This window comes from Dreissena polymorpha, chromosome 5 (assembly GCF_020536995.1).
Source record: "Dreissena polymorpha isolate Duluth1 chromosome 5, UMN_Dpol_1.0, whole genome shotgun sequence".
NCBI lineage: Eukaryota > Metazoa > Mollusca > Bivalvia > Myida > Dreissenidae > Dreissena > Dreissena polymorpha.
Genome location: NC_068359.1, coordinates 11,844,774 through 11,862,883, shown reverse-complemented (window position 1 = coordinate 11,862,883; position 18,110 = coordinate 11,844,774). Strand labels below are relative to the sequence as shown.

The following is an 18,110-nucleotide window of genomic DNA, read 5'->3' as shown; positions in this document are numbered from 1 at the left end:
ACTCTTCTTTTCATGGTCACAAAAACAGTTTAAAAAATGTATTTCTTTAGTAGGGGCTTGAGGGAGGGAGGGGTCCACTTGTTATATAATAATACACATTTGAATGTTTATTTGCTGAAGTCTTTTAGCTGTAAATAAAAATGAACCAAGCTCTGGAAAAACTGTGCTGACTGCACATGGGTAAAATATCCTTAGGCTAATCAGGAATGATGCTTTCCGCGTTTATGAATTTTTTCCTTTAAAGGAATTCTCTTTTAGATTTCTCCCTGATTAGCCTGTGAGGACACTTAACCCTTTGCATGATGGGAAATTTGTCGTCTGCTAAAATGTTGTCTGCTAAATTTCTAAAATTAGCATTTTCTTTGATTTTTTTCAAAGAATACTATCAGAATAGCAAACAGTTTGGATCCTGATGAGACGCCACGTTCTGTGGCGTCTCATCTGGATCCAAACTGTTTGCACAGGCCTTCAAAATTCGGTTCCCGCACTGAAAGAGTTAATCCATTTATGCCTAGCGTCTACAACACCGCATGATGCGGCGTCTCATCAGGGTCTGCTTAAAGGAATTTCTGTAAGAAATATTCTAAATATAGAAATAAATATACTAGACATCACTAATTTTGGAAATAAATTGATCGTATTAAGGATGGGAGAGTCCACTAGGCCTAAATGGGTTAACATGCATGCATTAAGCCCTGCTTTCACAGACCACTGCCCAAGTGTATACATGTAATATCTTGTTAACACATCTTTCTTATAGTGGCCTTGTAGCAAAAATTTGTGACAAAAGCTGTTAGTCTGTCTACGTTTTTATTGGTCCTTAATCTGAAGATAAGTGTGTCTATTTATACTTTAACTGATTTATTATCCAAACTCTAGCTTTTTTTATGACACTATATTTAGTTGAAATTAATTTGATAGTAGGATTCCTCTAGGAAAAAATCAACAAAAATATATGCACATAGGCTTAAATATTTACGTGTCTCGACTTGTTGTTTAATTTTCATTGAGGTATGCAATTTTAATGGGCGTAGATTTGAATCCCACTAAAAGCATGTTTCAAATAAGTTTTTAGCAATAAATAATTTTTTTTCCAGAAATATTACATCAATATAACATTGTAAGTTGATAAATAAATTCTTAAACAGAGGAAATAGGGATTATTATAATAAACGTCTGTATTTATTGGAAATAATAATACTTGATATTCCCCTTTGACCCTTTACCTTGTTAGATACGTATTTTTACACATTTGTAGTCCCTTAAAAAGTTATATTTAATTTAAGACCTTTCTTACTAGATTCAAGTTTTTAAGGCTTCATCTCCAAACCTTAGATACTGATGAGCAGCAAACATCATTAAACCTGAACAGAATGTTACTCGCAGGCTGTTCTGGTTTTATGCTGTTTGCACATAGCCATTTCCACTTTGGCTCTGAGTGGGAAAAGGTTAAATGTTTTAGTAAGGCAAAGCTGCTTTGTTTGGATGTCGTGGGGAAATACATTTGAGGAAAGGGTAATTTTACTCCACAATGGTCTGTGAACAGTGGGATATGTTGCAGCTTACTGCAACAAAATCTTTTCACAATAAATATGAAATGGTGTCTCAACTGTGAAGTGTGGAAAAGATCTTTTACATGTTTTTACTTTACATGAAACATATATTTGTGAAATCATGCAAAACGTTAAGATTCAGCCTGATTTCCCCTGGAATATTATTAAATAAATAAGTAGAAAATTGCTGATAGTGTTATACCTGTTTAAGCTGCGTTCTAGGAAAACTGGGCTTAATGCATGTTTGGAAAGTATCATCCCAGATGAGCCTGTGTGGTTTGCAAACCAGACATGTTAATCAAGAATGACACTTTTTGCTTTTATGGAAATTTTGGTTAAGGGTACGTCTCTTCTCACAGTAAATCCAGATCAGATGGAGAGTGTTGTCATTGATTAGCATGTGCAGACAACACAGGCTAATTTTAGAAGACACTGTCTGCTCATGCTTTAACAATTGTTTAACTAGAGGGAAGCTCAAATACAAATAATAAATATAGGATCTGGCACGAGTTGTCATATAATACCATATTTTATAAAACGAGTTCAGGAATTGTGTTAGTGAGCGAGCTTTTGGCGAGCTTTTGTTTTTTATGATCACGAGTGCATTAAAATCGATATTCCATCGAATCCAACAAATTTTCTTTTTATTTTATGCCTTTTTTAACAGTTTATATACATTGTTAAAGAGTTTAACTAAAGAATTTCGCTGGGATAATGACGTCATTTCGTCAAAGAAATGACATCATTTCACAGTAAACAGTGAAAATTATCGATAATTTTCACTGATAATTTTCATTGTTTGAACAGTGAAATTATCAGTTTTAATTCACTGATATTTCCCTATAAACCTCCGGAAAGCATAAAATAAATGCTTTTAAATGAGCAAATTACATAAATATTTACAAAAACATAATGATAAATCCGGAATGTTGTTTACATTATGTGACGTCATTTGACGTTACAACGTCATTTCAGCAAAATAAAAAAAATGCGATAGGTCAATAAACGAACACTAAGCCAATGAAAACGCTTAAAAATGTTGTATTACACATGTGTAATATAAAAAAATATGTAATGGTTGTATTACATGGGGAAACAGGGTATAGCATGTGATATAGAGAATAACAGGTTACTGTCCCATCGTTGTGTAATATATCAGGCGAGGCTTAGAATAATATAACAGCTAAATTCTTCACATCTTAGATTGAAAGAGTGGCTATTGGCAAGTTTTAATGGAAGAGAATGACAAAGAGAAAACTGCCTTTTGTACACACAGAGGCTTGTTTGAGTTTAACAAAATGCCTTTCGGACTCTCCAATGCTCCTAAAGTGTAATCATAATGATTGTGACCATGAGGACAAAATGAAAAACAAACAAGTGAAAAGTGTTTTAAAACAGTTTATTAGCTTTATTGAAGTTCGTGAGTTAACAGTTCTATATGAAAACCAATAGAAAATTACAATAAAACACATTTGTTACTGATTTATTGCAGTTTTTTAATAAATTGCAGGGCAATTACATATTTCAGCAGGGCAAGTGAAAATTCTTAGCTACTTGCCCTGCAGGGCAAGTTGCTGAAAACAATTTTGTTGACCCCTGTTGTAGATGAAAAAGAATCACAAATATTTAAAAGTCTTTCTTTGACAGTCCTTCAATAATGTAACTATAGAAACAACCACCTTGAACAAACAACCACCTTGAAAGTTAAATATGTTTGTTCAAGGATAACAACATCATAGAATCTGACATGAACATGAAACACCTCTAAGGTAGTAACTTAAAACAGAAATTTATCCTATTACCAGATGAAAATCAATAGTATAACAACGATAGTATAAACTTTAGCTTTATATTATCGCTATTTTTAGATCAGATTTGGGTTTTTCCAAAATTGCAGAATATGTATTTGTCAACTACTGAAAGATAAAATCGTCAAAAAAAGCGATATTTGATAAGTATTAATGGAAAAAGGAAGGAAATAATAGGATAAATAATATATTATGTGAGTTTTGGATAAAGATCAAGTTTATCATGCTCGGCTCAGCAAGCCTGCACTACATCGGTTCTAAGTCTCGCATGATAAACTTGATCATTATCCAAAACTCACATCATTTTGACTATGTCTGTTTTTTAAATGTGGAATGAGTGGGTCTCAAAGGCAATAGCATTCTATAAACTTAATCTTATATGAATTAATACAGGCCAAAACAAAAGTATCAACAATGTGGGAAAATGGGGTTTAATGCATGAATGTCAATTGTCGTCCAAGATTAACCTGTTCAGTCTGCATAGGTTAATCAGGGACAACACTTTTTGCTTTTATGTAAAAAAATATCATTTTTAGGAAGTCTCTTCTAAATTAAAATTCCTTTTCAGGCGAAAGTGTTTCCGTGAGTAGCCTGCGTGGACTGCACCTGCAGCTAATCTGGGACGAAACTTTAAGCACTTGCATTAAATCCCATTTTCCCAAAGCGAGGCTCAACACATATGGTTGACTGTATTTTCAATATTTTCAGGGGCAACAATGTGACAGACGTGAAGGAGATAAAGAAGTTGGCAGTGGTCCCCATGTTAAGAGCTCTAGTCTTATCAGGTAAGTGATGTCTTAGACAAACATTGGGCCTTGTTCTTGGAAATCTTGGCTTAACTCTTCCAGTGCTGGAACCAAATTTTTAAGGCCTTTGCAAACAGTTTGGATCCAGATGAGACGCCACAGAACGTGGCGTCTCATCAGGATCCAAACTGTTTGCTATTCTGATAGTATTTTTTGAAAAAAATGGAAGAAAATGCGAATTATAGAAATTCAGCTGACCACATTTTAACAGACGACAAATTTCCCAGCATGCAAAGGGTTAACCCTTTACCACTTACCCTAGATACGTATGTTGATGCATTTGTAGTCCCGTAGAAAGTTACATTTAATTAAATACATTTCTTACTATATTTAAGTTTAAATGGCTTCAGTTCCAAGCCTTAGACACTGATGAGCAGCAAACAGCATAAAACTTGCACAGACTGCGAGTTACTCGCATGCTGTTCTGGTTTTATGCTGTTTGCAATGATAGCCATTTTCACTTTGCTTCTGAGTGGAAATGGTTAATGCATGTGTGTAAAGCGTCATCCCTGACAAGCCTGTGCAGCGTACACAGGCTTATCACAGTCTAATCAGGGACGACACTTCCGGTCAAATCTGTGTGTTTTGCTCAGATGAGACTTGCTTCGAATGAGAAATACCAGCAGAAAGTGTCATCCCTGATTAGCTATCGGGAACTGCAACAATATACAACCCTTCACGACTGACCGACAACCGTAAATAACCGACAGACACCTCCTCTTCCGCTCCAGACAAATGCACAACAATCACATACCACACACTATACACAACCATACACAGATCACCACCAAGGAACCCAGAACACACGGGCGTGGCGCTCTCATACGCGCCACCCGTAATGAGTGGGGGTGTGAGAGCGATACGTGTGTGTGTTCCGGGTCTTACGTACCGGGTGGTGTTGGGATGTGGGTCGCGTTGAGTGTCTTGTACATTAGTAATGTGCGGGACACTCGGCGGGATCCGCACCTCATCACCACCTTTAGGTAGATAGCACATTAAGGTCTCATTGGCCAACGTGCAACAAACTCTTTTAAAAATTTAAGTATTTGGCGAATACCCGGGAAGCCGGGGTAAATTTGACCTACTTTGGCTCTAAAATTAATCTTTTTCCCCTGAGAGGTCACAGGGGCAGGTCGGGCTACCGTAACCTCGTGAAGAGGCCAGTAGGACCTGTAAATAAACTCTGAAACACACACACACACACCCTGATTAGCTATTGCAGTCTGCACAAGCTAATCTAGTGGGACAATACTTTACGCTCATGCATAAAGCCCTGTTTTCATAGAGTGTTACGTCATAGATGAATCCACTTTTACTGTCAAAAGATATCCAAAAGGCTGATTGAATTAATTTAGATTCATTTATTTTTGTTGACATGAAATTTCCTGGATTCATAAAATCTGGCATTTTTGTTTTATCTTAAAAGTTTTGAATTTTTTATAATGTCTGGTATATGACTTCTGACTTGAACATTTGTTGGACATTTTGTGAAAAAAGTGTCCAAAAAATAATATTGGTTGCTCTGTTTTTAATAAAGAACATCTAAATTAACCCTTTTATGCCTACCATCTAGAAAAAAGGCCTTGGCAAACAGCGTGGACACAGATGAGACGCCGCATGATGCGGCGTCTCATCAGGGTCTGCGCTGTTTGCTTAAATGAATTTATGTAAGAAATATTCTAAATATAGAAATAAAAATACTAGACATCCCTAATGTTGGAAATAAATTGATGCAATTTAGAAGGATGGGAGAGTTCACTAGGCATAAATGGGTTAATGCACTGGTAGATAGATCCTCCTTTTATTCATGTATTAGGGTGAGACGGATTGGACTATTGGATTGGATAACAATGTTAGTTGTGCATCTAATCTTTTACAACAGAAAATTAGGGTTTAACACAGCGATTTTTTTCCTTCTTTATAAAGTACCGGTAAACGGCACTTTCCCAATTCTGAGAAAAGTACAAATTTTCCAATTGCTGGCCAAAAAATTCCCATTTTTTTTTTTTTTTTTTTTTTTTTGAAAATGCAACATTTTGTTTGTTTCCCTGTGCAGCTCTATGGTTTGAACCTAGGTAAATATAATATTTACAGCTTGAAAACACTTAGTTATCAATTTTAAAGTATTTGGGAGCATAAAATCAAATACACCAATATCCCAATTTGAGGGTTTCACGACTCGATTTTTCCCAATTTGAGGGTTTTCACGACTCAATTTTTCCCAATTGGACCAGTACGGTTACTTTTTCCAATAGGACAAAAAAAATCGCTGTAACATCAGCAAAATATAACCAGTATTTATAATTGCATATTATGAACTGTTATAGATTAGAGAACCCAGGGGTTTTTTTTAGAAAAAGGGGAAGACGCTGGACGCTGGGTAAAAGGGGAAAATCGAGCGCGAAAGAGACACATTTGAGGAAAAAATAAAAACTGTTCATTTCAATGTCTATAACTCGCCTACAGACTTCAGGGTTTTTTTAAGAAAAAGAGGCATGTCTCTGACCTTTTTGTTCTTAAACACATGAACAAGTATGATATTAAAGTCAAAGTCCTAAATAAAGTTGCAGGGGTAGATCTAATAATGGGAAATGTTTTCAACTGGGGCCGGGGAACAATTTCAATATTGTGATTTCAATTTCATGATGAATGGGTTGACGATCTAGATCTGCTACAGTATTGGAAGGGAAAGGTGCGGCAGCTGCCGATTGTCTACTTTCACTTTCACAATAATCCGACAGTATTAATCGATGTTGATTACATGTACCTCCGAATCCTGCTGGGTTTCAACGGTTTTTTGATGATTCATTCTTAAAAAATGCGTCAATGCAATTAATATTTTCCTAGTCGGAACGTTTTATTTTGTTTGTGTATGAACGCCAATTGTGAGACTTTTTTCTGTTTTAACGTTTATATCTTGGCTTTCACATAACCCGGATGAAAATTTGACTGGTTTCCGGTAATTAATTGACGAAACACCCTTCTCGCGCAAGACCGGAATCCAGTAAAATAGTCACATGATTAATACGATAAGTTGCCCGGTTTCCATGACGTAATTTAAGAGCTATATATAGAATCACTGGGATTCCCAGATTTGAGTGTTTGCCGGGAGAAAGAGAGAGAGAGCGAGATCGTTGTACATGGTACAAATTGGATAAGTGTCGACTTCCCAAAAGAAAAAAAACATTTCTTTGAGGGTAAAATATTATATTTTGGTGAAAAATTATATTTTTGGAGGGGAAATGGTAGTTTTAGGGGAAAAATTCTGGTAGGGGAAGACGCTGAATATCGGCGTCACTTTCTTAGTAAAAAAAACCCCTGGAACCATAGAGAATGATCTTGTATTCTTGTGCAGAAAGTATATAGATGAAGGGGTAGCCTATCTACCAGTGAATATCAGATCATATGCACTTGCCCCCTGGTCATAATTGAATAATGTACAACAGTCATGTAATATTTCATGTTATTATACCTCATTTTTATTCACAATGCTAAACTCCCATAGGCCATCTTGACATAGAAATACTGTCAGACCCAGCGGGAAAAAATTTACTGTCAAAAAATACTGTCGCCTGCTAAAAAAATACTGTCGCCCGCAACCTTAGCAATCACATACAGAATGGTAAAAAATAATACTGTCCCATTCACGCATGCGCAGTACGCAGTTTTGCATTTCCGTTGTACACAGACGACCAAATTTGTCAATCATTGCTGAAATTAAATACAATTATTGAATATTAAAATTGTTCATGGTTCATATAAATTTGTCATGTTTGAATAGTTTTTTCGGTATCATAAAATAAATATTACATGTCTGACAGGGTGACAGTAAATTTTTCAACTTTCGTTAAAATACTGTCAACCTCGGCTTTGCCTTGGTTGACAGTATTTCCTCAAATTGACAAATTTACTGTCAATCTGTCAGACATGTAATATTTTTATAATATGATCCTTGTTCTAGGAAAACTGGACTTAATGCATGTGCTTGAAGTATTGTTCAGATTAGCCTCTGAAGTATGCACAGGCTAACCAGGTATAACACTTTCTGCTTTTACGGTATTTTTTTGTGAAAAGAAAGTCCCTTCTAGCAAAGATTAAATAAAGGCGGAAAGTGTCATCCCTGATTAGCGTTTGTGTTCTGCACAGGCTAGTTTGGGACGGCACGTGACGCACATGCACTTAGCCCAGTATTCCCAGAACCATGCTCATTAGATGATATACAACAGAGAACCCAGCGGCGGAAGAAGATGACTATCGCGTGGAGGTCCTTATAGCGCTTCGTAAACTTGAGCGTCTCGACAAGGCAGAGTACACAGAGGATGAAAGGAATGATGCTGAAGAGATGGCTGAGGCAAGAAAACTAGAGGAGGCGAATGCAGAGGTGGGTGGTGAACTTTGTTACAGTAACTGTTGAGTTTTGGGTGTTGTGAGACACTGTGTGGGAACTTTGTCACCATAAGCTAAAATGTTGTGTTGGATTTATTTGATTGGGAAGGGGAGTTTTATGTTGTATTTTAATACCCCTACGGAGTGGGCGGCATTTAGCGATGCACTTGTCTGTCAGTGTGTCCCTTAGCTTGTATTTGGAACTTCTATTTAAATATTGGGTGGATCTCACTGAAACACAAACAGTTTAATGACCTAAAGGACTGTGTAGATGATTATAAAATAGATACAATTTTGAGCTGCAATAAGTTAGGCAGAATTGGGGCCCTTCATCCGTTTTACCACTATACAATATATAGTTCCTAAATTGTGTGTGTTCATCGCCTATTACTGCTAGGTGGACTTTACTGACACTTTCACGGCTGAATGTGTAGATGATTGTCATGGAAGGCATTGACTCCTACTATTTTTGACTCTTTGTTTTTCTGTCCACTTTAGAATTAATATATTGTGGATAAGTCAGTGTGTCGAAGAATTCGTTTTGGGGACATCCATGTCAGTGACACCTTTTTGCTTATATTGTCAAATGGAATTGGGAACCGAATTTTAATAAATGTATGACAGAATCATGAAACATTTGTAAGATTTCTAGCTCAACTACATAGAATATAATAGCTAATTTTAATTTGAAAAAAAAATCTTAAAAAAGATTCTTAATATTGTTAATAAAAAGTGGTACATAATGTTAATAACATAACTGAGCATACAATCTAGCCTTTCTTGGCACTTAAGTCCCTTATATACTGATTTGTATTCATTTTTTTTACTTTTTTATGTAATTCTTACTGACATTAAAACTTGCTGTCCACAAATGTTAGAAATTATTTGGAAAAATGTTACTCAAAGCAGCATACTATGTAAAGGGAAACTACTCTTAAATCAGAAATAACTGCTTCTAACTTTACCATTGCCAATTTTGTAAACTAATCAACTATAAGAATTTAAGTCACAGTGGTATTAATTCACCTGTTGCTGTGGAGTGTACTCTTGATAAAAAAATTGTTGTAAAACCTTTTTGTTTACAAATCTTTTCTCATATTTTGTTATGGATTCTACAATTATTGTGCACATAATGTGTCTGATCGCGCAATATGCACCAATGATTTATTTATTTCTATTTATGACAATTTTAAAAGTATATTACCACAATTGTATTTTGCTATAATATAAGGCATTTTTTTATGATCCTTGTACAATAAGGCAACATATGCTTTTTGGAGGAAATGGCTACTCTTAAAAAGTTTAATGCTTGATTGAGGAAAATAAAATAAAGAACACAAGAAATCCAATTAACTGTCAATTGGCTTTGTTAATGTAAAAGCCAGCATGCACCATTTATTTCTGATGTGTAACTCCCTTGTACACAGAGCTCCAGATAAGAGGCGTATCTGCGTATTTACGCATTGAAAAAATAAAAAAACGCATTAAAAATCATCCCATTACATAACAAAACGCAATACAAATCTTGGTACGTATTTTAATTTACATCGATTTAAGTGCTTAACCGGTTTAACCAATACTCCAGTTGAGTTTTTAGTGTAAGTTAACCTTTGAATAAAAAGTAAGTCAATCAAAATAAGCTTGTAATTTTTAGCATAGGTGCAACGCACCTATGCTTTAGGTATATATGACATTGCGAAAACCCACATCAAATGGTTGACCATTATGAAGCCTTACCTGATAAAAAATCAGACGAAATATCTATTTAATTAAGTATATGGTAATTCTTACAATTTTTTTTTGAAATGTTTTTCTAACGTTTTCTTCCAAGACTATTGCTGACACTGTTTTTAGTGAATTTTTCTAAGACTGTTTTACGTGAAAAAACCTTCTAAGAAACTAAAACAAATTTCGTTCGTAAAATAATTCTGTTCTTGTTGATAGTGACCTCACACCTAATTTCTATTTCCTTTGTTTACTGTTCTGTGTCTGTGAGAGGTCAAATGTTTACATAACTGAATTCATAAGGCCCTGGTTTAAGAATATGTAACATTTCATCGGTTAATTATAAATAGAAATTAAAACATATTCTCAGCAGGAAGTGGGGCATAAAGCACTTTTATTCTTTGAAAATGTGTAAAAAATGGCGTAGTACGATGAATGTTTTCTGATTTATGACATGGATTCTGACCTGCCTATGGAATTGATGAATTAGAGTTTGAAAGTAATAGAGATGTGTTAATTGAAGTTAAAATGATTTACTTTGAGCCAGAAAATAACGTTACGAGTAGAGCTAACGGTTTAAATGTGGCATCGGATTTAATGGATTCGCGCGAATTCTGGACGAGTGTTGTGTCTGTAAAATATTTAATGGAAAGCTGTAAATGTATCAAGTCGGAAAGAAAACGGATGGTTGCATAATGGTATGCGTGAAATAATGTAATTCTACGTATTTATTTTCATAGTTATGTCATTTGTAACCATTTACATTTGTTGCTATTTGGAATTCCCGTTTCTCAAAATAGAACATTTCGGTAACAAGGGGGGCCACTCGTGATGTCAGCAATCGTTAAGGTTACAATATACTAAATAATCGAGTCATGAAGGGCTGTTCTCTCCTTACAAATCATCATATTTTCCTCGAAGGCATGTTATACACTTTAGACTGTTGTTCTGGTTTTATCATTTGGAGATATTGATAGGGTAAGCATAGGTGTTCACTACTAAATCCCTGAAATAGGATAAAGTTGGAGATTAAAGTAAAAAATGGCACTGCAAAAGGTTACAATCCACTAGAAAACGGCCGAAAAAAGGCGCAAAAACAGTCGATTTTGATTTGAGTCGAATTCTTTTTTGGTTGAACATGACATATCTTTTTTATTGCTTAAATCGATTCAGCTAAGAATGCCCGTCAAGAAAAGGTATGGTTATGGGGGTCTCTATGTGCAAAATGTTGTATTTATTTTCGCTCAAAGTTGTCGCTTTTACATCGAAACATATAAGGAAACTATTTAGTATATTTTGACCTAAACATTTACTTCAGCAGCAACTTCCCTGTATCTTGCAACTATGCTTTCAGCGCCATCGGCGCTCTCGTTTTAAATTGCGGCCCGTAATGTTTGTGGATCAAAAAAGGCGCGCTTTAAGCGACCAGCGGCTCCTGCGGGAATATTTTTAAAGAAATTCTGTTCATATCTTCATTTTAAATTCATTCTGTTTGCATTTAATGATATAAATAACAAGTAATAATATTTCTAGATTAAACACGCATTTTACTTTGTCAGTTTTCTATAGAAATGGAAAATACCCCTTAATATTCCTATATACTCTTTATGGCTGAAACAAAGGAGTAAAATACGCTTTAACAATAATATCTGGGGGTGAAATACCCTTTAGACTAAATCCTTATCTGGAGCTCTGCTTGTACAGCATGCAGTCTTAAGATTGCTATTGTTTTGAGGCCTACACTTGCTATAATATCTCTTGTATTATGTATTAAACCCAGACGTCCTGCCTAAAGACATTTGTCCCAGACACTGCATGGTTCCTACATTATTGTGACATTCCAGGCCTTTGTTCCTAAATTATTTTAAAATCCTGGCAAGTTGTTTTGTCAATACATGTATTAAAAAAATCCTGCAGTGTAAAAATAGTGTTACACAGGACGTCAATCTGATGTCAATCAATGGCCACCTTTGTCATAAATAGTTTAGGAACTCAAGTCTGTGGGAACCAATGTCCAGATACTATTTGATATTGTAACACTGTTGTTTGGTTGTTACTGCATCACTCATATAGATCAGATTAAGTGAAGCAGTTTTGTGTGTATCAAACCCAGATGTCTGAATAATAGTTTTGAATGAGGCTTTTAAGTAAAATTGTTATCAATGTCTGTGAACCATGATGCACTTACTCACTTACCTCAGCAGATAAATCACTCCAAATTAAATTTGTCTTTAAGTGCTTTCTTCTGGTAAAACTGAATAGGATCCTTCATTGTCCCTATTGAAACTTAGTGGTGAACAGTCATTGTTTTCGTCTTAATCTGCTTTTTTCTAAGGCTTGCTCCACAAAAACCATTCAGCTGTGCTCTGGGAAAATGGGGCTAAATGCATGTGCGTTATTAAGGGTCCTCCCAGATTAGCCAGTGTAGTATGCACAGACTAAGCAGAGATGACACCTCCCACTTTTAAGTTATGTTTCTTTTAAAACAAGTTTAGGCAAAAAGTGTCACCCCTGATTAGCCTGTACTGACTGCACAGGCTAATTTGGGATGACACTTTACGCACATGCATGAAGCCCAGTTTTTCAAAGGGAGGCTAATATTTGTTCAGAATATATCACTTTGAAGTATGTGTTTGCAGAAATCAATTTATAATAGTGGTAGAAAGGGTTTGTTTTTAAAGTTTATCACGTCAATTCGTCTTTTTATGTTATTTCATTTTGTATTGTTGTTATTAGCTTAGAGATTTAGCAGCTGTGCATGTGGGGCCTACAAGATATCATATAACTTTTCGCGATGATGATGAGTTGGAAAATGGTGAGGTTATTCGACCCCTGTAATCAAAATTGCTTTCCAATATTTGCACTTAGCCATGAATGTGCATCCTTTGGCTTTACTGGAACCACTTTGGGTTAGTTAGAGCCTCTTTTGGTTCAATTGCTGCTTGTTAAGGTACAGGGGCCATTCTTATTAAATGTTTTAGGATAGTTTTATATTATGCTACAATTTTTTAAGATATCAGTTATTAAATAATTTTTAGTTATTCTATGCATTTTATTATTTGGTATTTTTTTACATGTCTTATTTTAGATTTTAAACATCTTCTACCTAAATCTGCAAAAAATCAATCACATTAAAAATTTGCCTTTAAGATATTTAATAAGACTAAGGCCTGATATGGAAGTTGTTGATATTTGCTAAAGAAAAAGATGCTTTAACTTCAACAAATTTAGGCAATTACGCGGATTGTAATTACAAACTTTGATTTTTTAGCATTTACCTTCATAATACCCTTTATTCAATAAAGAAGACACAACAGACAGTTACTTCAACAAAGAAACAAAACTGGTATTCATGATCTATCATTCATTTACTGTCCATTCCATTTAAAATTGCTCATTTCTTCAGCAGATATCAAACATATGTTGCATGAATATTGCTACATTGTATGGTTATGATATAGGGTTTATACATAAGTGTTAAGTATTGGCCAGTCATTATAATTGTCCATGAACATCCGGGGCTTGGACACCATTGCATGTGCTATGCATGTTACACATGAACTTGTCTATGTTTTGCTTAACCGTGATGAAATGGAGCCGACAAAATGCTCACACAAATTCCCTTAAAGCTGGAAAATCCTGTGTTATCATACTATATGTACAAATTTAGCAAGGTAAAATATTTTTCAGTATGGTTTTACCATTTTGCAGCCTAATTGGCAAAACATATATACCCTTGTGTGCTTTTAAAGTTGCCATTCATTACGGTAAAGCATTGTACAGATAAATCAACCCTTGTTTTACACGTTTCATTTACCTGGATATTTATATGTGTGTGACAGTGTATATTGCATGCTTCTCCTTGAAACCAGATTTGTTAGGAAATTAGCAATACCCTTGTCAGTGATGGAAACTAACTTCAAATGGTTGGTTGCCAAAATGGACAAACGTATGAAGTATGGTGGTTGCCCTGCCCAACAGTAAGAAGCCCGAGACCAATTAAGTCATATTTAAATAAATCTTTAGAAATCTTAGGTACTGTTAAGTGCTTTGATTGGTTAAATCTTTGAAAATTAGTTCTGTATGCAGTAAATTGGTTTAGCAGAAAGAGGTACATGCTGAATTGTGTTAATTTCGCTTTCTTTAAAAAGCTAGTTGCCTTATTGGACTAGCAAATTTTAAAGTTGACTTGCCCTGATATAAATTAATTTGTCTCGGCAAATGGGCTACCACTTATTTCAATGGCTGCTTAAGATTATAATCTTTAGATTAACTTATTTTTAATTTATTGTTTTTATTTGTCTGATTTGATTTTTTTTGTTTTATTTATTAAATTTTATTTGTGTTTAATCCCCGCACTGTGACTTCTATACGCCCGTGAAAAAAAATCGGGTTTTGTTTTATTTGCACATTTCTCAAAATTGTGTTCTTTATATTTGGCAGCCAGTTGTAGAATGATATGCTTTCTATAGTTTGATTTTGATCAGTCCCCCTTCACATGTTGATGCTATGCAATTGTACTTAGAGCCAAAATAAGTTGGTCATGTTTGTGGAAAAAGTACACACTTGCACTTGTTTATGTCGAGTCATTTGTGTATTTTCATGTACTTCTCACGTACTGTGCACATATTGACCTGAACAGAAAAGATCAAACACTAGCCTCTATTTATTGACAATAAGCAAAGTTATTTACCTCTAATTTGTGTATTTGTAATACATAATACTTATGTTTCCTGTATGTTGCTGAACATTGTATAGGCTTATGGTCCCTTAAATGCTACTTGTTTATGTCTGCATGTTATTTCTATGTTGTTTGCCCCAAATATTATTTTACAAAGGAGGATTAGATGCAAGAGGGAAGTCACCTATCCCAGAAAAATAAATCTTCAAATAACAATACATTCTATACAGGCCGTTTTCTTGGAAAACCTGGCTTTATAATGTGCATGGTTTCTTTCCAGATAAGCCTGTGCAGTCTGCACACGTGAATCAGGGATGACACTTTTTGCCCAAACTGGATTTTCGCTAAGAAGAGAATTCCTTTACACGAAAAATACCATAAGAGTTGAATGTGTCTTCCCTGATAAGCCTATATAATGAGGACTTGCCATGCTAATCTGGGAGGAAATGTAACTTACATGCATTAAGCCCAGTTTTTCCAGAACACTGCTTATATAACTATGTTGTTTTTTCTTAGCCGGAGGATGCTCAGATAGTTTCCATCAGCCAGGCCGGACAGCAAGTATGAGCGATACGCTTATCTCTCCACTTCTCATTACACAGTTATCTTAACAAGACCTCTAATACAGCTTTCCAGAAATCTTTCAACTAAGAAATAATACATGTCTCATGACTAAGCCCACAACAGTGCTATATAACACATATACGGTATGGTGTAATGTATTTTATCCTATCATTACAATCAAATCAACAAATCGGTAATGTAAAAACACATTTTATAAACTCTTTTTTTTTCTATCGCTATTTTTTTAATGTTTTTAATGTTAATGTTTTGTCATCTAAGTGCAGTAAACATAAATTAGATTGCTGAACTCGGAAACATTTTTTTTAAACAGATTTTTATGCCGTTTACATGATCCATGAGGATAGAATAAAACAATAAATAAAATATTATGTGCATGAGTATTGGATAAAGAGTTTAATTATGCTATGCATAAAAGAACAAGGGCTTAGCAAGCCTCGTGCTCATCTATTTCAAGCATCGTTCTCAAATACAGACCTTTTGTTGTCTACATATTAAGTTAATTGTGCAGTGACCCATGCACAAAATACTTTGAAACAATTGCATAAAGTTCCCTGTTACTTAAGGATTGTTGTTGTTTAAAAAAATCTGAATGCTGAGATGCTGGTGGTAATTTAGTTATTTTATCTTTATGGGTAGATGTTTGCTTATCATTTTTTGTACCTGTGCATTTTTTTATAGATGTGACCAGATGCCTCAACAGCATTTTTTAAAATTAAAATTTCAGTTTTTATATTTTAAAATAAGAAGTTTAGACTGTGACTTAAATGTTCCAAATGTTAGATATTAAGCTGCCAAAATATTCATTGCTGAAAGCAAAATGCTTTTGAAAAAATAAATAAATAATCAAAAGCATTTTTTTTTAACACGTTCTCATTAATACTAATGATTGGTAACATATTAAGGTGTAATCTTGTATAACTTTGTCTATATATATATATATATATATATATATATATATATATATATATATACTCATTTAGATGTATACTATGTCTTCGAGCAATAATATTGTAAAAAGTTTTGCTTGTATCAAATTTTTAGCATCTTGCTCATCAATAATATTAATACAAATACATTTGAAATATTAGAAAATTATAAAATGACATCTACCATTTTTCTAAGTCTTTTAATGCTTATCAAATCAAACGTTTTTCATGTTCACATGCTTTGCATATAAAAATGATAATACCGTTCATACTTAACTGTTTAATATGTTGTTCTTTTGTTTTTGTGAAAATTAAAATACAACATATGTTTGAACTGCCCTTAGTATGGGCCCTGAACTAAACCCTGGTTATTCAAACAACTCCTTTCTCTTAGGAGTCTATGTCTATAACTCTTTCATCTCCTTTTTCTGAGCGGGATACCGTTTGTGATTCTAACATGTCTTTTATCCCACAGCAGGAAAATGAAGAACCTACGCCGGAAGACTAACCCCTGTGTTAACCAGCATGTTGCATGTAAGGCTGGTATTAGGGACCCTGTAGATTGACCTTTGAGGACCTTTGAGGAAGTTACCCATGTTTGGGCGTTAGTTTTCCGTAGCTTTAACTCGGTGACTGAGGGCTTCTAACATCTGTGTTTTCTTTGCTGTTCTAATGTATAATACTTTCCGTTTTTAGCTATGAGTGATGTTGAAGTGTTATGCATCAAGTGAACTTAAACTTTGTAAGTCCAATAAGAAACAATATAAATGCATCCCACATTAGCATTTTCAAGTAGCAAATAATTATCAGATAAGACTAGATGCAATATAATAGTAGAGCAAAATAACATTAAACAATCTTACATTAGTTCACAAGTTATAAGTTTTTTCTGTAAACTGATTCAGGCTGTCTACTGATTCCTATATTTTTATAAATTTCATATCTTTTAGATTGAAATCTTATATTTTGAAATGCCTCCTTATAACGTTGTGCTCAGGTGACCTAAAAAGTATTCTCTATTTTGAACATAGAATTGTATTAACATGCAGCGTTGGGCAGTATTGGACACTAGTGTGACAGCCTCTAGTTATAATTTACATAGAATTATATATTATCACTTAATGGATGCAACATGATTAAGTACATATATTTCACTGCTAGAGTTGAGAAGCAAGATTCAAAGTCCTTGTAGATAACCAAGACAGTATTATCCACTTTAGAGCACAGTTACAACTCCTGCCCCATGTAAGTAAACTTCACAAACCTTGCAGTGTGGAGTATAAAAACAATGTTCCATAGACTTACTATTACGCGCTACTAGGGCGACTATCGTACTTTTGTACAATTGGTGTGCATTTGGTCCACTGCGTCGTCTCACAAAGGTTAAGCCTAAAATTTGTCATCTAATTGAGCCACACTCTGGGACAAGCGGGCAAAATGTATGGGTGTAAAGTGTTGTTCCAGAGAGCCTGTGCAGTCCACATAGGGCAAAATGTATGGGTGTAAAGTGTTGTTCCAGAGAGCCTGTGCAGTCCGCATGGGGCAAAATGTATGGGTGTAAAGTGTTGTTCCAGACAGCCTGTGCAGTCCGCATGGGGCAAAATGTATATGTGTAAAGTGTTGTTCCAGAGAGCCTGTGC

The 18,110-nt window shown here is 34.7% G+C and overlaps 1 protein-coding gene across 13 annotated transcripts in view; it reads left to right on the top strand.

The window, feature by feature from the left end:
• The window catches only part of LOC127882225 (leucine-rich repeat-containing protein 23-like), a 29,676-nt gene that overhangs the window by 8,110 nt on the left and 3,456 nt on the right, over positions 1-18,110 (top strand). For 2 of the 13 annotated variants that reach the window (XM_052430745.1, XM_052430744.1), the window contains 4 exons: positions 4,070-4,146; positions 8,394-8,548; positions 13,015-13,093; positions 15,476-15,520. In XM_052430745.1, the coding sequence (XP_052286705.1) occupies positions 4,070-4,146; positions 8,394-8,548; positions 13,015-13,093; positions 15,476-15,520 (356 nt within the window). Of the gene's footprint in view, positions 1-4,069; positions 4,147-8,393; positions 8,549-13,014; positions 13,094-15,475; positions 15,521-16,945; positions 17,005-18,110 lie in introns of all 13 variants that reach the window. The other 11 variants (XM_052430747.1, XM_052430746.1, XM_052430753.1 and 8 more) reach the window with 11 other exon arrangements.